This window comes from Sciurus vulgaris (assembly GCF_902686455.1).
Source record: "Sciurus vulgaris genome assembly, chromosome: 1".
In the NCBI taxonomy this organism is placed as follows: Eukaryota; Metazoa; Chordata; class Mammalia; order Rodentia; family Sciuridae; genus Sciurus; species Sciurus vulgaris.
The window spans coordinates 28,074,515-28,097,260 of NC_136461.1; the positions used below are offsets into that span (position 1 = coordinate 28,074,515).

At 39.7% G+C, this 22,746-nt stretch overlaps 1 protein-coding gene across 1 annotated transcript in view; it reads right to left on the bottom strand.

Annotated features, from left to right (window-relative positions):
* Positions 1–22,746, bottom strand: part of MTF1 (metal regulatory transcription factor 1) — a 37,808-nt gene that overhangs the window by 13,923 nt on the left and 1,139 nt on the right. The window contains exons 2-6 of the mRNA XM_079113383.1: positions 21,718–22,176; positions 4,620–4,858; positions 3,555–3,686; positions 1,232–1,305; positions 753–889 (exon numbers count right to left, since the gene is read on the bottom strand). Of these exons, the coding sequence (XP_078969509.1) occupies positions 753–889; positions 1,232–1,305; positions 3,555–3,686; positions 4,620–4,858; positions 21,718–22,125 (990 nt within the window). The 5' untranslated portion in view covers positions 22,126–22,176. The remainder of the gene's footprint in view (positions 1–752; positions 890–1,231; positions 1,306–3,554; positions 3,687–4,619; positions 4,859–21,717; positions 22,177–22,746) is intronic.

The following is a 22,746-nucleotide window of genomic DNA, read 5'->3' on the forward strand; positions in this document are numbered from 1 at the left end:
TAAATCATCAGATTCTACCTATGTTCTCAAGGTACAACTGAAAGACTTTGCTCTATCAGCTTCAGTTTCTTTATCCATAAACAGTAAGACAATAATGGCACTTTCCAGGCTTAATAGGTCAGTGCTTAAAACCATATTAGAAGTAACAACAGTTAAATACTGATCTCAAGATCTTTCTGAAATGGAGCGGGTAGATTTAGGGGATCAGGACATAAGAAGGGTCCTGGTAAAGAAAAACAAAACCACCTAAAACTCCTCAGACGCTTATTCTGTGGCTCAGTGTTTTAAGCCAGTCACTCTCGAACACTTCAAACAGGCCAGGGCAAGGGATTCTTCTCTAGATTCTTTGCTTGGCTCTCCAATGACAAGTTGTGTGAAGCCACATAAATTTATGTCCCAAACTCAAGTATATATTTGCCACTTGATAGGTATAAATGGGAAGATAACACTCTCTTAGAGCATCTGGCTGACCCTCTGAAAGCCACTCTGAGACCTCACAGTTCATGGGCACTTTCTTCCATCATATCTGATGGAAATGAGGCAGAGCCAAAGAAGAGACTAAAGGACAGGATGTCTGGTGAGATTTCTGGTTTCATCAGTACCCTATTGCAAAGACATAGATCTTGACCTTGATTTCTTCCCTCTAATAACAAATACATAAAGAAGACATTTCAACCTTTTTTTTTGTGAGGCACAAACAATTGCTGTTTTGTGGTGCTCAGATCAAAACAAGAGACAAGAACACTGCGCACCTCTGATCCATTGTGTTGTGGAAGTGCATTGTATGAGTGTCCTTTGTTATCGTGACCTTTCATGTGACTTTTGAGACTGTATTGAGTGCTGAATGTTTTCTCACAGCCATTACTGGGACAGAAGAAGGGTCGTTCACCTGAAAGAATGCAAGAATGACAAAGTAGTATTAATTTCACCATAAACTCATTTCACTGGGTTAAGAATCTTACCTTTCCCTAATAGAGGGAAGTAAATATTCTTATGAGGGTTCTGGTAATAGCTATCTTTTTTTCCCCTGCGATGCCAGGGATTGACCCAGGACCTTACTGAGCTATATCCCCAGACCCTGGGAATAGTAGGCTCACTCCCCACATCTAGTTTAACAGGTCTCAATGGAAACACAGACACTTAGTTACAGGCTTGATGAAGGTTAAAATGAAATACAGAAACTAGCCTCAACTCACTGGTATGTGTAATACAGAAACTAGCCTCAACTCACCGGTATGTGTACGAACGTGAGTTTTAAGGTGGTGGCTTGCTGCAAATGCTTTTCCACAGCCATCGTGATCACATCTAAACAAGGTGTTGAAGCAAAGAGAAACAGGAGTCATTAGCTAAGAGACCTTTGTCCTCAACATCTCTTGTAAATGCAAACTAAAACATTTAGAACACTAAGATTAGATCAACAAAACTGGTTTTAGAGATGGCAATGATGGGAAGTCCCTGAAAAATAAGGTGGCTCATCTGGCATCAGAAGCAGCTGATAAGTTTTTCTAGTCCTTTACATAAGGTACAGTTGAGAACATGACACAGAAGTCTTCTGGTTAATTACTTAAGAGAACTCTACTGACAGTGAGAGCCCACACAGAAAATCTACAGTCAAAGAAATTTTACAAATACCAAGAGTGGATAAAGAGGTCCTCATGTACGCACAGGCTTGAAATACAACCTTAGAACACAATCCATTAGAACAGATCAACTATAACCCATAATCTTCAGTGGACAGACCCACTTCTTTCTCTTTTACTTTCTTGATGACACGGGGTTGAACCCAGGGACTTGTGCATGCTGGGCAAGTGCTTTACCACTGAGCTACATACACCATCAGCCTCCCTTTTACTTTCTTGATAATCAAAGCTAGAAGTAACCTTTCCCTCCTTAGAGCTACTAAGGCAAGTAATTATCTCCGTGCTTCTTTTATAGCATCTTTCGATTCTAATCTTTTTTTTTCTAATCTAATGTTTTTCTCTCTGTGTTCACATTGATTATCTCTTCTCCTAGATAGCAGACTCTCTGAGGGCAGGGTCCAAGCAGCCCTTAATGTTAGCTGTCGTTTTTGCACACAGCAAACATTTAATAATTATGTATATTGACAAATCCATTTTCTTTTACAAAATATCTTATTTCTTCAAAGTAGAAAGCTTCTGTAAGGCATTTTCATTTTTTAAATTACATATAATCATCATCATCTAAAGTCCCATCTAATATTCATGAAAAAAGTTTTAATCATCAAAAAATACATGCATGTGCACAGATTGAAATCATAATCCCCTCGGCAGCCTATGGGGTCAGGGGCAACCTAAGCTTCACAGCATCTGCAGAATAACTAACTAGAATTTAACCACTCTTATCCTTAAAGGGGCCATGACTCTGTACCTCTGTAATTTAAAAAGTCAGTTCCGTTTAATTGATATCTGAAAGCTGACTCTATCTGAACACTTTTTATTTGTTTCTAAGTATTCTGATGAGATGAATGATTTGAGAATAGACAGGTAGCATATTTAATACTCTGAATATAACAGCAATATTTCCTGCCAAAATTCAAAGACATTGTTTATGGGAAATCTTTGGCAACACATTTATATTACATTAAGGGGGATCCTTACAAAGCAATCATCTCATAAAAATGTCATATAACCATATGGTGTTTCTGAACACCTACCAAATGACTGGAACCACAAGTTATGAACAGGGAAGAAAGCAGATTAAAAAAAGTCTCTCCTTCAGGTTTATAAATTCATTTCATGAATATATATGTGTATATGCACACTGACATATATACACATAAAATGGATGGTCCCATATGTGTGTGTATACACATGTGAGATATTACAAAGCAACAACTGAATAAGTAACAAAATACAATACTTGACCACTAACTTAAGCATTCCTACTCCTCACTTTCCCTTTATCTCCTTCTCCCTACCCACTTCAATTATTTTGTTTTTTGGTACTGGGGACTGAACCCAGGGCTTTGCACGTTGAATACTGAGCTACAGCCTCAGTTCTTACTTCATTTTATTTTTAGGGTCCCACTAAGTTGCCAAGTCTGCCCTTAAATCTGCAATCCTCTTGCCTCAGCCTCCCAAGTAGCTGGGATTACAGGTGCCCACTACCATGCCCAGCTCTCACTTCAGTTCTTAAGTAGGTATCCCTCTTTGGTGCTCAAGCCTTGGACAATATGTACTAATTTGTGCTTCCTCTCCACCAGGCCAAGGTTGTTAAAAAGGGCCTGAATCTTAGTAGTTCCCTAGCATTAATAACAGTATCTATCATGTAAGTGAGTTCAACAAATACTTCCTGAAAATAAAGGGGAAAAATAAGGCAGAAAAGCCATCAACCACAGAGTAGGGGTGCTCCTGGAATTCAGCTGCACTCCTCTAATCTCTGGCAAATGGTTACAGCTATCCTGGGGTGAGCTAACATTGCCGAAGAAAGAACTAGTGAAGGGAGTTTTCTTTCTGCTTTGAAATATTCCTAGAGTATATCAAGACCCCCAGCTGAAACCTGGTTAGTGACAAATAGAAAACAGTAAGACTTACCGAAATGGCTTTTCTCCTGTATGGGTTCGAATGTGCTTCCTCAGATCACTGAGTGTGGTGAAGTATTTGCTGCAGCCTTCAGATTCACAGTTAAACGTTTTCCCTGTGTGAAGCCTCTGATGTGCTTTCAGCCTGAAAAATATCCCAGAGAAATGCCTGTTGGCACAATGCAGAACCTCCTCATGCCAGCTTAATATGCTTCAGGATCAAGTGCATGAGAATTATGTACCAATTGCATGTTAGTGTGCTAAAATTTTCACCTGAGGAGAAATTCAGAGAAGTAAATAACCTAACAGTATGAGTGTTCCAGAGACAGTTACACAACCTCTCTGTGCTTCCACAGCTGCTGGGAGGACTAGCACTTAGAGGAACAGTGTGCATTTTCTTTTTTTTTTGGTATCAGGAATTGAACCCAGGGCACTTAACTACTGAGGCATATTCCCAGCCCCTTTTTGTATTTTATTAGAGACAGGGTCTCGCTAAGTTGCTCAGGGCCTCATGAAATTGCTGAGGCTGGCTCTGAATGCTCAATCCTCCTGCCTCGGCCTCCTGAGCTGCTGGGATTACAGGTGTGCACCACCGCACCTGGCACAGTGTATGTTTTCTAAATGTTAGCTATTGTTTTCTCTGTTATTTTATACCTAATATTAGAGACTAAGTCTCTTGATAAAAACATGGAAAAGAGAAATAGACATCAAGTGAATGATTCCCTATCTCTCAGAGTAGAAAACAGTTACCTTCAAAGTAAAATAGGAAATGAAAGTACAGAAGCCTTAGGATGAAGATCCTGCACCAAGGGGAAATATTACTCTATGCCAATTACTAAAATTCTAAGGCCAGAATGTCACTTCATGAGATGCAAATCTAAACACAGATTTACTGTCATGTCCACCCAAACCAAGACACATTCATCTTTAGGTAACGAGCTCTGCTAGTGAATTTTACACACTTGAAGTGTAACTGTGCTCTTTGAAGCCCTGAAAGTGAAACATTTCTCCTGTGCAGAAGCTCTGAAGTCATGAGGTCAGAGTCAGAGGCTGGTGGCACAGTGGAGGAGAGGCTGACCTGTACAGTGTGTTGAATGCCTTCTCACAGCCCTGCACATCACACTCAAATGGCTTCTCCTTCGTGTGCACTCGCACATGGATCCTGAGGCTGTAAGAGGTGAGGAAGGCCTTGCCACAGCCCTCCTGATTACAGACGAAGGTATACTCCCCTCGGTGAGTCTTCTGGTGGGTGCGCAGGTTGCCTGCTGTGCTGTAGGTTCGGGGACAGCCTTCAAAGGTGCACTGGTACCGCTTTACCTGGCAGACAGGGGACATCTCATCAATAGGACAAAAGGGCCACCCAGGGCTTAACTCCCCCTGAGCTCAGTTCCTAGGAGATGCAGACAACACAAACAGGCTTTCTTTATCAACACAGAAAACAACCTTTAATGGTAAAGTGTGAAAACCGTCTTGTTGATCAAATTACATCTGGACAATGCATAATGAATAACAGGGAAGAAATAGGCTTGTATGTGAATGACTATTCTAAATGAATGTAAGGGTGTTTTTAGACTCTGGTATATATCTATCCATCAAAAAGGAACACACTCTTATACTTACCTGTATTCGTATAAACTCTTAACTTCATTTTAAAGTTTGATTTAAACACTTTAACACCTGGTGTTTTATCTTCATTACAACTGACCAATGTTAAACTGAGTTTAAAATATCTTGAAATTTATTAAATTAACTATCAAACACTGTATCTCTAGGTAGTTTTTCCAATGCATATTTCCAAGTCCACAAGATAAAAAAAAAAAAAAATCATGAATTTCTTGGAATATTTGGAGATGTGATATTCCTTAAACTGCCAGTTTCCTTTTACCACCAAAATTATTTTTCGTATGCAGTACTGGGGGCCAAATCCAGGGCTTTTTGTGTGCTATGCAAGCACTCTACCACTGAGCTATCAGGTCAGTCTTACTTTTTTTTTTCTAATTTTATTTTCAGAGAAGGTCTCGCTAAGTTAGGTGGGCTAGCCTTGAACTTGGGATCCTCCTGCTTCAGCCTCCAGAGTCTCCGGGATTATGGGCATGTACCATCATGCCCAGAACAAGTATTATCCACTCTTTAGCTTTTAACATTTTCATGTGCATAAACCTTTAATTCTGAACTTTTTCCAAAACCTCAGTCCACATCTCCAACCACAATACACTATTACTACTATACATTAGCCATATTAATTCAACAGCTACTGAACTATGGTCTCAGGTAACATACTTCATACCACAGATAAACTGAATAGGACAAAAATTTCTGCCTTGAAGGGAAGAGCCAGTGGTAAAGAGGCAGACATGTGTGCAAACTATTTCACCCTGTACTGAGCTTTCAAGCAGATATGTACATAAGGTACTCCGAGAACATAAAAAGGGAACTTCTAACACTTCTCAGAAAGAGTGGGAATCACAGAAGGACAAGAAGTCAACATACTGCTCTGAAGTAAGAATGTCTTTCCACCTGTTAGATTCTTTTGGGTGAGCTGAAAAGGCATTCCTCAGACAAAGCAGGCAGAAGGGTATTCCAGAAAGAGGGGACAGCATGGGAACTGAATGATGATGAATGAGCTGATGGTACAAGCCACAGACACTTGTAGCATGTGACAGACTGGCAGGAAACGAGTTAAAAAAAAAAAAAAAAAGTGAAACCTTCCTACATAAGACCTACAGGAGGTCATCAATTGGGAGTCACTGACAGGCTTTAGTCAAGATAGCAATACAATCAGAATTCGGATTTAGGAGAGGTCATTCTGATAGCCTTGGAGAAGACAGACTGGAAGGTAAGAGCAACTAAGAGAAGCAACAGTCCAGGAAAGAGATGAGAAGAACATAAACCAGGAAAGTGACAGTGGATATCACAAGAGATGAATCCAGAAGAAATTGAAAGAACTGGAATAACTGGTTGTAACAACAATTGAGTGCTGAGGAGGGGGAACAGTGGAGAGACAAAGCAAAGACTAACCTCCAAGATTACAGCTTGGATGACTAGATGAATGGTCAGGTTACCAAAATGAAGCTGGGTAGACCAGAGATGATGAACTGGGCCCGGTGGAAACACTGGTCATAAATACACAGTTGAACATACAGACTAGAAGCTATGAAGAAAGTCTATGGCAGGAACCTTTAGTCCCAGAGTTACAGCTGACTACCTGTACACTACAGTAGGCTCAGGTTCAAGTTCTGGCTCTGCAATTTATTGTGTAATCTGAGGAAAATTAATCTCACTATGCCTCAACTTTCATATTTATAACATGAAAGAAATAAAAACGAAAATCTATCTTTTTAGGATTGCTGTGAGGATCAGAAATCATTTGTGTAAAGCACTTTAACATAGTGACTGAACATAGTAAGTACTCAGTAAAATAACAGATCTTATAACAGGACAAAGGACAGGTCCTGAAAAAAGCTACTAACATTTAACATACTAGTAAAAGATGAGACGTCCTTGATAGGTAAGTAGGAGAAAGAGTTGGGGAAGTAGGAAAAGACGAATGTCACAGAAACCATAAGAACAAGAGTCTCAAGGGAAAGGGAATGTTCAACATGTCAAATGTCAGAGAAAATAAGGAAGATAGGGATTGGAAAAACAACTGGATCAGTAGCTAGAAACTAATGACTCAGCAAGCCTAGTCTGCAAGGTTGCTAGAAACAGAAATCTGGATTAAGGTGAATAAAAGAAAGGGGAAGTGAAGGGAGAGATTAGGGATCACGGGTAGTCACATAAGGGGACTTTGGAGTTGATGACTCTTTTCTTTTTAGTAGACTAGTTCTTGAGTAGATTTGGAGGAAGAGAAGTCCTGGAAGAAAAAGAAGTTGAGGATCTAGGAAGGGACATAAAGAAGAGAAAGATACAATTTAAAAGCCTGGGTGGGGGCAGGCACAGGGCTCACATCTATAATCCCAACAATTTCAGAGGCCGAGGCAGGAGGATCAAAAGTTCAAGGCCAGCTTAGCAGTCTGGAAAACCCTGTCTCAAAAGAAAACATAAGAAGAGCTGGGGGTATACTTCACTGGTTGAATGCCTCTGGGTTCAATCCCCAGTACCAAAAGAAAAAGAAAAAAGAAATCAAGCCTGGGTGTGGTTGAGAGCTATAGCTCAGTGGTAGAGTGCTTGTATAGTAGAGTGCTTGTATAGTAGGCTTGTATAGTTTGATCCCCAGCACTGTAAAAAAAAGGAAAAGTAAAGGAAAAAAGCCTGTGTGGAGGCAGAAAGACTTAGGTAGGAGAGGGCCAGTCAATTTCAAAAGAGAATTAAGAAAAGGATGGATTTGCCAAATAGTATTTATCAAGGCTCTGTGGGCTTTATGGTCTCTGTCACTACTAACTCAACTCTGCCATCACAAGTTAAACGAATTGTTCAAGAAAAAAAAAAAAAATTAAGGACACTGAATTAATTTCATGTGTAATAAAATATTATTCTTTTGATTTAAAAAATCATTGTCCAATCAGAAAAATGAGAAATTATACTCCATTTATGTATGATTTATCAAAATATATAAATGTATTCTACTTCACGTACAACTAATTAGAACAAATAAAAATTTTTTTAAAAATGTAAAAAACATTCTTAGCTCCAAAGCTGTATAAAAACAAATAACAGGGGGCTGGGGAGATAGCTCAGTTGACAGAGTGCTTGCCTTGTAAGCATAAGGCCCTGGGTTCGATCCCCAGCACCCAAAAAAAAAAAAACAAACAAAAAAACAAAACAAAACAAAACAAAAAAACCAAAAAACAAATAACTGGATGGATTTGGTCTGTGAGCCATAGTTTGCTAACCCCTAAAACCTGCAGGGGTGGAGAAGACAGACACCCTGACTTCTCTAAACTCCCCTGTCCACTTCCTCTCTCATCCATCCAACCCCCAACAGGACCTTGCACAAGTCTTCAGCTTTCTTAGGCAAGTGCTCTCTCACCTAATACCTTTTCCACTGCCACAAAGGAGATGCTCCACGGAACTGAATTATTCAACTACTCAGTGTCTCGGGTTTTTCGTTCGTTTGTTGTTTTGTGGTACTGGGCATTCTATTACTGAGCTACACCCTCAGCTCTTTTTATTTTTTGAGACACAGTCTTGCTAAATTGCCCAGGCTGGCTTTGAACTTGTGATCCTTCTGCTTCAGCCTCCTGATGTGCTGGGATTAAAGTCATGTCACATACCCGCCTTCCACCAGGCAGTTCAAAAGAACCTAGTTTTGAGGTTGATGCCGGAATAATTCTAAAACAGTGTTCTGCACATGCCATCTCTGTTTAAATGACAAAGTCTCAGTTCTTTAGCCTGATACTCAGGCCTCTTCCATGGTCTATCATATTACTCAGTAACCAGCCAAACACAGGCTGTCGAAGCCTGCAGACAACAGCATACTGATTCCCCAAGTGCAACTCTGAATATCCACCTCTCGGCCTTTGTTCTCTCCCTGACCTCTGCTGGAAAAGCCCAGTTCCTTTCTTTACTTTTTGGAGTCTCTCTATGCCTTTAATTCAAGCCTCACTATCTCCAAGGTCCTCCACAATCACTCCTTGTCTACAGACGGTGCCTTTCTCTAAAAGGCAATAATAAATTTATGCCACTCATTTGACACTTAGCTTATATTGTTAATTATCCACTTATGCATATATTCTGATGTCTCACCAAGACCAGAAACTTCTTTGGTGCTGACAGATAAGAGATTTCAAAATAATTACTGACCAGTAAGGAGAACTGGGACAGTGGATGCTGCAGTAATGTAGACTGTATGTCTCAAACATAAAGCACATAACAATCATGGTGGATAAGAGCAGAATTTCACTCTGAAGATGCTCCCACAGTGCTAACTTTGTAAAAGGAATTGCAATAAATAATTAACTACCCCTCTGTCTCTGCCCTGCTCCCATCTGAGTTTTTGCTCTTAGCCAGTTCATGCTTTTACTGAATGTTCCTTCCTCAAAGGTCTGCTTCCCTGATGGCCCTTACTCCCACCTCAAACTACAACAGGTATCCTCGTTGTAGGTTCTCACAGCTTCCTGCAGTCAGTCCTCTCCATCTATGGGTTCTCTTCCTTCCTGAATTCAGCTAACCACAGACTGAAAATATTCCAAAAAAACCTAACTATGTCTGTACTGAACATGTACAGATTTTTTTCCTCCTCATCATTCCCTATACAGGACACTATAACTATTTATATAGCACTTATATTTTTAATAGCTTTATTTTATTTATTTCTATGTGGTACTGAGGATCAAACCCAGTGCCTCACACATGCTAGGCAAGCACTCTGCCACTAAGCCACAACCCCAGCCCAGCACTTATATGTTATTAGGTATTATAAGTCATCTAAAGGTGATTTAAACTATATGGAAGAATGTATGTAGGTTAGATACAAATACTACACCCTTTAATACAAGGGATGAGCATCCATGGATGGGGAAAGGGCAAGTGTTTCCAGACTCAATCCCCAATGGATGATGAGTGACAATTCTGTTTCCTTAAAGAACAAGACTATGATGAAATAATTAAATAACTATGTCATTTATGTCGTTAGCTTTAATTGCTAGGCACAACAGTATTTGGAAAACAGCAGGTATTAAACAAATTTCTGTTGAATTAAATGAATGAATGGTTACCTCTCAGATGGGCTGTAAGTTCCATGAGGGCAGGGACCATGTTTAACTTGTTCACTAACAACAAAATCCCAGAGACTAACCTTGTGGAGAAGTGGCACTCCATTTGTTATTGGTTTGGTTTTTATAATTGTTTTGTAGTTGCAGATGAAGAGAATGTTTTTATTTTGTTTATTTTTATGTAGTGCTAAGGATTGAGCCCAGTGCCTCACACATGCTAGGCAAGCACTCTGCCACTGAGCCACAACCCCAGTCCACTCCATTTGTTGTTATTATTATTTCATTTTTTTGCGGCACTGAGGACTGAACCCAAGGACTCACACATGCTAGGCAAACACTCTATCACTGAGCTACATGCCTTTTTCATTTTTATTTTGAGACAGGGTTTCCTAAATTGCTAAGGCTGTCCTGGAATTAGCAATCTTCCTGCTTCAGCCTCCAGAATAGCTAGTAGTATAGCTATGTACCAACATTCCATTTTTATTTTTCAAATAAACAAATGAAAATAGCAGCAAGGACTATAAGAGTTTCAAGGAGGGTGGCTAACAAGTCAAATGTAGCAGAGATAATTGGTAAAGTATGTCTGAAGTTTTAGCCAACTCGAAGTCATAACCATCTCAGCACAACTAATTTCACTGGAGTGGTAGGAGAAGCAGCCAGAATGTGAGGCAGTGAGTATAAACTCAACTTTCAATAAAACATGACTGAGAAGGGAGAGACAAAATAGAAACTTAGGGGAGAACACATATTAGGGAAAATATTTGTTTTTTAAGGTGCATTAGACAGCTGACTGGCAAAGCTAATGCCTACTCCCCACTACTAACCTGAATAAATGAATAACCTCCCAGTTCATCTGAAAGAGACAGTAAATCAAAGTCACTATTCTGTCTTTCAGAAGTACTTTAAAATAGTACCAAATTAAAAAAAAAAAAAAAAAAAGAAACTTAAGCCTCATCAAACTGGATAAGAACAGGAAGTCACAGAAAAACATGCATACAGGTTTTTATGATTACAAAGAAGTATCTGGTACCTTTTACAGTTAAAGGTTTAGCATTCGTGTATTTAAAAAATTATGTTCTGAGAATTATATTGTGCTCCATGCTAGGAATATAAATAAAATAGCCCTTGCTCTCAAGAAGCTAAAAATGAAAAAGAGAACCAAACAGATAAACATAAGAACAACATGATTTGAGAAGCTGAACCTACGATGATGTTCGGCACACTAGGGGAATACACAGAACAATGCCACTCAGACTCAGAATGGCTAAGAAAGACTTTTTGATGGAGTTGATACCAAAGCTGAATTTAAAGGCTTCAGAGAACGGTGACATAATAGTTTGCTTATCAAAGTGAAAGACAATATGAACATAATGTCACCGAAGACTCCACTGAATATAAAGAAAATCTGTTTCTTGAAGAGAGATTAAGATTCTAAGCATAACTTTAATTTTCCTGTGTGGCCTCAAACAGTGGCCAATTACTAGGCTAACAAGCACAGGAATACAGGGTAGTCTGGCTTAGGATAGAGTCGAATGCTACTAATAAGCAGGAAGTGTGAATGTTCAGAGATCCAATATTTGATTCACCAAGCGTTCTAAGCAGTTCTAAAATAGAGAAATATTTAACAAAGATGACTGTCCTGTTAAGTCAACACAATCAGAGATGGAAAGGTGAATGAGATAAATGAAAAATTAAACACTGGAACTCCAGGAAACAAAAGCTTTAAAAAAAAAAAAAAAAAAAAAAAAGACAGGGATTCTGCTGGAAAGGAAAAAAAAAAGTGAGGCTGGAAGCCAAGAAGTGAGACTGAGAGAACTATATCCTACACACATCTGCAGCCCCCTATTCAATAAGGAAAGGGAGTCCCTGATTCTAGCACTGAGCAAATGAACGTCCCAAGTAAACGACTGGTCTGTTATGGTGACAGGAACTGCCCTTTCCTCCCCTGCACTGTTGACCTCCCTTCCTCTCCCTGACACCAACACCTTTTCCCATGCTGCCACTGGTCTCATTCCTTCTACTCCATAATGCACAACCAAAACGCTCGAATCAGAAACACAAGAGCTCTGACCTGACCCTGTTTCTTCAACGGTCCTCCCATCACCCACCTCACAGCTGAGTTCATTCATTCACCATCCACCAGAACTGTTCCTAAATCGCAACCCTCTACTCTTACCGAACTAATGACATCCCGCTGCCCTTTCTTTTCTCAGCCCTGTTCACAGCCAACAGATCTCAGTGGATAATTCTCCCATCTTTGCAAAAAGTGGTGTGTTATGGCATCCTGCAGGCCCTCAATTCAAACCTCAGTTCCACTGCCTGACAGTTGTTTCTAAGCCTTAATTTTTCATCTGTAAAATGGGAACCAAGAGTACCTATTTTATAAATATGTTATGAAAGTGAAATACAAAACTATATTAAAACTCCTCAAGCACTAACTGGTACACAGCAGGTGCTCAATAGATGTTAGCTTTCTCTCTCTCTCTCAGTCTCTCTCCACTGCCAACACATCATTCTTTAGCTGTAAGAGCCCCAGTGTGAAGCCAGGCACAGTGGCACACACCTGCAATCATGAAGCTGAGGCAGGAGGATCATGAGTGCAAAGCCAGCAGCAACTTAGCAAGGCCCTAAGCAACTGAGTGAGACCCTGTCTCTAAATAAAATCTAAAAAAGGAATGGAGATGTGGCTCAGTGGTTAAGTGCCCCAAGTTCAATCCCTAGTACCAAAAAAAAAAAAAAAAAAGAACCCCAATGTCCATCACAGAAGTAACTTTCAGTAGCCAAAACTTTTGACTACAAAAGCCAAAGGTAGTCAAAGGTAGCCAGGTATAAGGGCAAAGATTATCCGTGGCAATGGCTAGTGTTCCAGAAGACCGGTAGGGAACCACACATGCTCTCATTTCAAAACACAGTTATAAATGGTGGTAGTTCAGTCAGTAATCCCAATGGCTTGGGAGGCTGAGGAAGGAGGATTGCAAGTTCAAAGCCAGCCCCAACAATTTAGCAAAGCCCTAAATTTAGTGAGACCCTGTTTCAAAATGAAAACTAAAAAGGGATGGGGATGTGGCTCAGTGCCCCTAGGTTCAATCCCCAGTACAAAAAAAAAAAAAAAAAAGTGGTAGTTCAGCTAATTAGAGGCTACCAAGACTACTACTACTGTTTTTTTGGTACTAGGGATTGAACCCCGGGATACTCAACCACTGAGCCACATCCCTATCCCTTTTTGGTTTTTAGTTTGAGAAAGGGTCTCGCTAGGTTGCTGAGGCTGGTTTTGAGCTTGTGCTCCTCCTGCCTTAGCCTCCTGAATCACTGGGATTACAGGTATGTGCCACTATGCCTGGTTGCTACCAAAACTTCTGTGGGCTATCCTGATACCCAAACAAAATTTATAACCTTGTCTAAAGGAGAAAAGCACCCCACAAAGAGTTCCTGACAAAACCATCCTAACATTTTAACTACTTCTCAAACTGAGATTACCTCTATACCTCTTCTGAGAACCACAGGGGTCTATGAGAAAGAGAAAGCAAATGAACATTCAATGAACAACCACAAAGCAGGAGGCATTATGTTCAATGTTTTATGCATATACTGTTGTATATTTTTACAGGCATAAATCTCATTTAATTTTCACAGAATTCAAGCAGATATTTTTATTTCAATTTTACAAAAGAGGAAACAGAGCAGTTTGCCCAAAGCCACATGGCTGGTATATAGCAGAACAAAGATGGAACCCAGGTTAAAACTATACCGTCACAGAAGAAACAATTTTAAAATGAGCTTGATTTAAATAAGAGGACGGGAGGTTAAACTAAAATTCAAGCATTTTCTCCAAGGTCTAAACAATAGCAAAAATTTAGCAATCCCTATGTAAAATGTAAATCTGAGAACTAATTCCTATAGCAACAAGTTTGAAAACCAGTATGTACGTGAAACCAATCTCATCCTTTTCCTAGCCAGTGGGTCTTAGTGATAGAAATGTTGATGACAGAGAAGAGGTACATAATAAACATGCAGACACGGAGGGGGCACACAGAAAAAATGGTTTCATATGGTGGTAAATGGAAAACACATTCTTCTCTGGATTCATACAGAATCTCACACAGAGTCATTATCAGTTTATCAGTGTCCTTACTAGCTTCCAAGCCTCCCAGGGCAGGGACTATTTCTTTGTGCTTCCTGGTACTTGACAAAGGTAGATAAGTTGAAGTTTACAGTGGGAAATGAATGGATCCTTAACACTAGACTTTCAAGGACAGACAGTCTCTGACTGTGCTAGTTCTGAATGGCAATTCTACGGGTGTTCAGAAGGGGACCCTTGAATAAATGTAATCACAGTATGCGAAGAATGAAAGGTGGGTGGTTCCCCTCTGGGAGAGTGAGGAACATGATTTGTCTGAGTACATCAATCCACTGCCTAAGGGATTTATATTGAGGGATAAGATTGGAACTAGGTCTCCCAACATAAAGGACACATTGACTCTGGAGTCAAATTTTCTCCCTTACTTTTTTTTTAAATATTTTTTTAGTTCTAGATGGACACAATACCTTTATTTTATTTATTTATTTTATTTTTATGTGGTGCTGAGGATTGAACCCAGTGTCTCACTTGTGTGAGGCTAGTGCTCTACCACTGAGCCCAAACCCCAGCCTCTTCATTACTGTTATAACTAAAAAACATTTTCAGGCTTAAAAAGAAATATGGGAAGTGAGTGGCGCACACCTGCAATCCCAGCAGTTTGGTTGTCTGAGGCACAAGGTTGGCAAGTTCAAACCAACCTTAGCAATGAAAGCGAGGGAGGGAAGGAGAGAGGGAGGGAGGAAGGAAGGAAGGAAAGGGGGGGTGAGGCAGACAGGAGGGAAGGAAGGAAGGGAGGGAGGGAGGGAGGGAGGAAGGAAGGAAGGAAGGAAGGAAAAGGGGGAGGGAGGGAGGAATGAAGGCAGACAGAAAGAGAAAGGGAGGGAGGAGGGCAGAAGACAGGAGAAGGGGGAGGGGAGGGAGAGGTGGAGAGAGAGAGAGGAGGGGGGAAGGGGGGAGAAAAGAAGGAGGAGGAGGTAGAGGAAGAAGAAAATAAATCTTCTTTCGGAAAATCACTGACCATATCATTCATTTCTTGTGTGTCTAGAAGCAATATAGCATTGCAAAACATCACTGTAACTGCTTTTTGGCAGAAAAGGATATTCTTTCCCAATCAATGCACTGCAATATTTTGGTGCATTATGAAGAAAAGATTTGGTATGTGATTCCTGGGTTTCTTTACAATTATTCACCAAGTGTTCAAGAGAAAAGTAGGAAGGTCAGTTGCCACAGAAGACACATTCACCCAGAGTGGTTTAGACAGAGGTAAGTGAAAAGATAACCAAACAGTCCTGGCAAGTTCTCTGGGAGGGCACAAGGGTAACAGAGTTTAGGAAAACATGGACTGCATAAAACAACTAAATGAACAGCTGCTTAGAAACCTGGAGTACAGGCCTGGTGTGGCGGCACCTGCCTGTAATCCCAGCAACTCCAGAGTCTGAGGCAGGTGAATCACAAGTTCGAGGCCACTCTAAGCAACTTAGAGACCCTGTCTCAAAATAAAACATTAAAAAAAGGGCTGGGATGTAGCTCAGTGATAGTACCAGAAAAAGAAACAAAACAACAGAAAGAAAACCTCTGAAGTAGAAAAAGCCTAAAGGAGAAAACCTTAAAAATGAATCTGAGCAGAGTGATAATATCTTTACCAGAATTTCTCAAAGCTACCAAAATAGGGAGACAAGAGTAGAAGAGAAAGTGGAGGAAGTAGAAGTACAGGAATCTACAGTGTGGAATCAAGAGTCAGAATGACCAATGGTGCTGTGGGAAGAAAGATGGTACCTGTGGCAAGGTTCTGGTTGGCTTATTTTATTTATTTTTTGTACTGGGGATTGAAGACAGAGGTTCTTTACCACTGAGTTACATCCCCAGTCCTTTTTTATTTTTTATTTTGAGACAGGATCTCAAATTTGCAATCCTCCTGCCTCAGCTCCCTGACTCACTGGGTATTACAGACATGCACCACTGAATCTGGCTGTTTTATTTTTTAACAAGACAAGCATGAGAGGGAAAAAAATGAAGCAATAGGTAAGCCAACTATACACCACAGGAAACAATGGAACAATCAAGGGTAAACAGGAAAATCAGGCTAACATCTGACTAAGAAAATAAGCTGCTTAGGAAGCCAACAAGACTAACTAGTTATTAAACGACTTTTTTTTTTTTTTTTGGCAATACTAGATTGAACCCAGAGCACTTTACCACTGAGGTACACCTCCAGTCCTTTTTATTTTGAGACAGGATCTCACCAAGTTACCCAGATTGGCCTCAAACTTGCTATCCTCCTGCTTCAGCCTCCAAACTTGCTCGGATTATAGGTGTGCACCACCACACCAGCTCAAATGATTTATTTTCTCAAGAGTAGCACCTCTGTGTGGAGATGCAGGGAAAAAATGAAGTTTAATAAAAAGGGGGGAAGCAGGAGTGGCTAAGATATTATGAAACTGTTACCAAATAAATCAGAAACAAGCTGGGCACAAGCCCAGCACAAGCCTGCCACAGTGTAATCCCAAAGGACTCACAAGGCTGAGGCAGGAGAATTGAAAGTCTGAAGCCAGCCTGGACAAGTTAGTCCTTAAAAAGGACTGGGGATATAGCTCCGTGGCAAAGCACTTCGAGTTCAACTCCGAGTACCACCGGAAAAAAAAAAAAAAAAAAAAAAAAAAAGTCATAAAAACAGGCCTCTTCAAGGCAATTAAATAGATTCAAATGTCAAAATAAAATCACTGCCACATCATAAGCTAAGATGGCACTTCAGGAAGGCAAATGTTTTGAATATCTGGTTATTAAGCAAGATTTTCAAAAACTAAAGCCACTGATGCTTCTCCCTCAATCCCCATCCAATCCCACACCTACCAAATTCAAATCTTGTCTATACATTCTTCCACACAGATCTCATGGATGAATTGAATCCACGGTAGACTAAACAAAGTGCTCATGATATCCTTGACCCTGTCCTGTTCAACATGATTATCAATGACCTGAAGACATAAATGACAAACCAGGCTTGCAAATGGAATAAAACAATTTGCAAATAGTACAAAGTGAGAAAATGCCAGCTAATATCATTCACTACATAATCATTTCCCATCGTCTTCTCTTCTGCCTATGTCAGCATTTCTCAAAATGCTCCACTGATCCCTGAAAATGACACCTGAAAAATGGCTTCCCAAGTTCATAACATTTGGAAAATTCTACATTTTCTTTCTTTAAGAGCACATCAAAGGTTCTGAGAAGTCCTGCAACAGACCTCTGTCTTGGTTTACTTAAATGTTTCCCAAACATTTACTCATGAAATATTTTCATACAGTAATCATTAATTGAGGATGGCCAAAAGTTAAGTCCTAAATCATGCTCAAACTTACTATGCTAAAAAAAAAAAAAAAAAAAAAATGGGACTCAGTTCCCCTGAGCTATTGCCTCATCACACTATCACACTTCTGTCAACTATCAAACTTACCAAAAAAAAAAAAAAAAAAAAAAAACTAAAAAACCAAACTTGATACTTCCTGCTTCCTGCCTCCTGTTTCCTCATTACCCACTCACTTCTTCATCACCCAAAACTCTGGCTTCAGCTCAGTGCTCTACTGAAAGCATTCTTCCTCTTCTTCTTTTTTTTTTTTTTTTTAAAAGACTACATTTTGATTCATTGTACACAAATGAGGTACAACTTTTCATTTCTACCATTGTGCACATGTAGATTCACAGGGTTTGACATTTTTGTTTTTATGACAACTACACAACTGGCAAATATAGTGACTTCTTTTTGTCTCCTCAATCCTTCTGGCGGGGGTCACGTAGGAATATTCACCTTTCTTGACCCCCCCCCTTCCCTTAGTTTTCCTAACACTGCATTCCATCTCAGACTATAGTAAAGTTCTCTGGTTCCTCTTTCTCTTTCCAATCATTAAATTCTGAGACCAACTATTAACTTCTCCCTTGAGTAAACTGCCCACAGTGTGAACTAATTTCACATCAACTCCTTACTTTGGACCTACATTTTCAACGGGCATTTAACTTGCTCTTGTTACTTATCTCCAAGGACTACACATTTAATCACTCCAAAGGAACTCCTCAATTTTCCCACCAAACCTTTTCCTCTTCCTATCTTGATTCCCACTAATGGAATCACCATTTACTGGTGAGGGACGTGGAGAGTGGAAAGCAGAGTTAGCCACTTTCTCCTCAGTATGCACACAATCTGAGCATGAACGTGAATATACTTTGGTTAAAGTATCTAGAGCATAGTGAACTTGACTTCACTCTTCACCAGCTCCACCAATCAGCTGTGCTAAGACACAGAGGAAATTCAACACACTTGGAAAAATGGATGAATCTTTTCAATCAACAAGATTCAAAATTTTTGAATCACACCCAACTCATGGCTTATTATTCAAACTCCAATACCATATCAAGTTCTCTCATATCTCTTTAAAATTGCTATTGATTTTTTTCCTTTATCAGAATGAAACCCCAAACCTACACTACAAGTGTCTCCTAACTGGACTCTAAGTCTTATGTTTCCCTTTGCCTCCAAGCTATTACTGCTGTCAGAACACTCTTTCTAAAATGCTACTCTAACCACATCACTCCCTAGCTAACATACCTCCAATGGTTTTCCAATATTTTCAGAATACAGTACAAACCATTAGCATGCTACTGCTGCATTCCAGGTTTGGATCTTGCTATCTTTTCATCCTTATGGCCTCTGTTCCCTATCTTCCAGTCCAAGGGTCAGCACACTACAGTCAGTATGCCAAATCCAGCCTATCTGCCTGTTTTTGTAAATAAAGTTTTATCAGAACACAGTCAAGTTGAGTGCAGTGGTCCACACCTGTAATCCTAGCAATTTGGGAGGGTGAGGCAGGAGGATCACAAGTTAGAGGCCAACCTCAGTGACTTGGTGAGACCCTGTTTCAAAATAAAAAATATAAAGGGCTGGGGATGTAACTCAGTGATACAGCACCTCTGGGTTCAGTCCCAAGTACCAAAACAAAATATGAAAACAACAACAAAACATAGTCATGCTCATTCACTTATGTATTTTCTAAGGTTGCTTTTGTGCTACAGTGGAAGAGTTGAATAGGTGCAACAGAGACAATATAGCCTGTAAGGCCTAGAATATTTACTATTTAACTTCTTACAGAAAAAGGTATATGAACCTTTTTCTCACAGGATAACTGGCTAGTCCCTAAAAACGGTCTGTATTTTCCACCTTTATTTATTTGTTCATGCCATTCTCATCTCTTGGAAGGATCTTCCTCTGCTTTCCCCATTAATTGTACACATTCTTTAAGAAGAGCTTTAATGCCACCTTTTTCTTGAAAAGTTGCATGATCCTAAAGGTGAGCTTCTCTGTGCTCCCAATGCAATATCGGGACCTTTCCTTCACATTTACCACATTATACCTAATGTTATGATGACTGTTATAAATATATTTCTACTTCTATATTGTAAATCGTCACAATCATTTGCAACCCCACAGAGCATAACAGCACCTTGCTCTATAAATATTTGCTGAATTAAAATGAACACCTACGAGTTCAAATACTGGGCTGAAACCGGTGAGAACAAATGTAGTAGGGTGTAGAGCTTACACGCAGGCCTCTGTATCCATCTGCACAAAACTCAACACCTGCACTCACGAGAATAATACAGAGTACGGTTTCTCCATCCCAGCACTGTTAACATTTTGGGCCAGGAAATTCTTTATTGCAAGGAACTGTCCTGTGCACTGTAAAATGTTCAACAGCATCATTAGCCATTGGATTCCAGGGTACCTCCCCAGTTTGAACCAAAAATGTCTCCTGGGTAGCAAAACTGCCCCAGTTGAGAACCACTATTCCACAGATTTCCAAGTATAAGCTAACGGTAAGATTTTTTTGCCAATAATATAGACTACATAGTAACTGTAGTACAGTGTCCAGGTTAAGAGATAAGAGCCACAGAGTATTCATTGCTAGTTGACTCACACTTTGAGATTGTGCTCAACTCTGGATTTTAAAAGGACTTTGGAAAAGTGGAGTTCATTCAATTAAAGGTGACCAGGCCAATGACAGACTGGAGGCAAATGTCACAAGAGGGATATATTTAACTGAATGGAAGTGGTCAGCCTATACAACAGATGAAGAAAAACCCACAATCTTTACATAATCTAATGGGCTGTCCTAAGACATGAAGGTTATTCAGGAAAGAAGATCTAGAACTAGTTGGTAGCACCTGCAGGAAGGCAGATTTTGGTTTTATAGAAGCAAAAGCTTTCTAACAATCAGAGTGGTCAGCACATGTATTGGGCTGAGCTGTGAAAGACTGTGCTTTTGTCATTCTGTAAGTGTTAAGCACTGACCAATGAACTGATGTCAGAAATGCTATCAAGAGGTTCCTGCCTGGGGTAGGAGGTAGGACAAAATCTCTAAGGTTCCTTCTAGCACTGAGATTCCAAGTCTAGAAAAGGAAAAGTCAAATGCCATGAATAAGCCATATACAGAAGCCACATGTAATTTCAAGAACTTAATTATGGCAAAAAAGAAAAAATATCTTCTTAAATAATTTACCATATTTCTGCGCAGTAGCATCTTACATTTAGCACCCAGCACTGCCACTATCAGTGATCTATTTATTCTAATTAACCTGTAATATTCCTGGATAAAGTTTAGTTTTGTTATTTTAACCATTTTTTTTTTCTTTTTTATTGTACTGAGGATTGAACCTGCGGGGCGCTTTCTCTGAGTTACATTCCCAGTCCTTTCTGAGACAGGCTCTTGCTAAGTTGCAGAGGCTAGACTTGAGCTTGCAATCCTTCTGCCTAAGGCTTCAATGTTGCCAGAATTACAGACATGAACCACTGTGACCAGCTTAGTACTTTGAATCCATAGCTTTTATTCTACATATAATCACCACTAGTACAATTGGTAAAAAATGCTTTACAGTTTTCAAAGCACCCTGACATGCATTACCTCACATTACCCAGGTATGAGAGTAGCCTACTCTCATTTGCTGTCTTTTGTCTGAATTTCTAATAAAATTAAGCTAGCCTTTATTATTCATTAAACATTCTCTAAATAAAGCTTTTTCCAGTAGATACTCAACTCCAAAACATACCATCTATAAACAACCCAGAGATAAGCCAAATCTAGTTATTACACTAGATAATCAAATTTAGCTATTTTAGCATCCAAAACTTGGATTTACTTCAGTAAAATTTTTATTTTATTTATGATTTGAGAAAGAAAATTTGAAATATTATTATTTAGTATTCCTAAATTTCAATGTAGCTATACAATCTGAAAGTTCTAGAAAGCAGAACAAACATGAAGCATAATATTGAAAGCAAAACCATTACAGGCCCTAAGCCCAGGGTCTCCTTTACTCCCCAGTTAAAACTGCCAATAAGAGTTGTGTAATGAGTTGTCCCAAAGCCAAAATAGGCCCTCACCCACTGCTTTACTTACTTCTTTACGTTTTGTTTCCGGACATTCCGATTGTAGAGTAAGGGTTGCACCTTCAATATTTCTTGGCATGGGTGTGGAACCAGGGTTTATAGTCAAATGAATTTGATCTGGTGAGATAATGTGTTGCACATAACCCTGGGACATTGCTTCCTGATCAATTAGGTGGAAGCCCTCTTCACCCCCTACTAAAAAAGGCAAGTGTTCTCCACACTGTCCATCGTCATCTTCATCTTCCAAAGTGCCAGGGTCCTGCTCAATAAGAACAGTGGTCCTATCATAAACAGTTCCAGATGAGGAAGGCACCAGTCCGTTTGTATCCACAAACCTGAGCATCTTGTCATCGGGGGTCAGCTCATCTTCCTCTGCCTCAAAGAAGATGATGTTGTCGTCTGGACTGTGTTCCCCCATGGTTCAGTCGTACTCAGCCCAATCGTGAGAAATGGAAAGGTAATGAGCTTTCTGCAACAAACAAAACCAGAGTTAGAGCCACACCACAAGACCCTCCGGCCTCCTCAGCAACCTCAGGGTTCATTTTCCCACTCATTTAAAGAGAAAATCAAAGCAAATGAAAAATCACCTTCCTTGTAAATAAACTTTAAAAGTTTAACTTTAATACAGTCAAGTCATTTTTAAAGGAAAGCAATACTTTTTCCTCCCCCCAAAACTGAAGGAATAAGTGAGACCTCCTAAGTGTGCCTTTTTGGCAAGCAATTTGAAGATTGATCAAAACACCTAAAGAAGCAAACAGAATTGTGGCTACTTCAAGGCTGAGTTGCTATAAATCTTAAAGGAATCCCACTCGATATCGCCCAAAGCAAACCATAAGCAGTACAAGGTCTCATGTAGTCTATGGCGGAAAGAGCAAGGTTTGGGATTCATTCATTCAGCAACAGTTCCTGGCTTTGCCCTTACTACTGGGGTCACTTTTCAGTGCTCATTTTTCTTATGTGTACAATATGACTAGTAATTCCTGTTCTCTCAAAGTTGTTATGAGAAATAAAACAGATAATGTATGTAAAGCACAATACC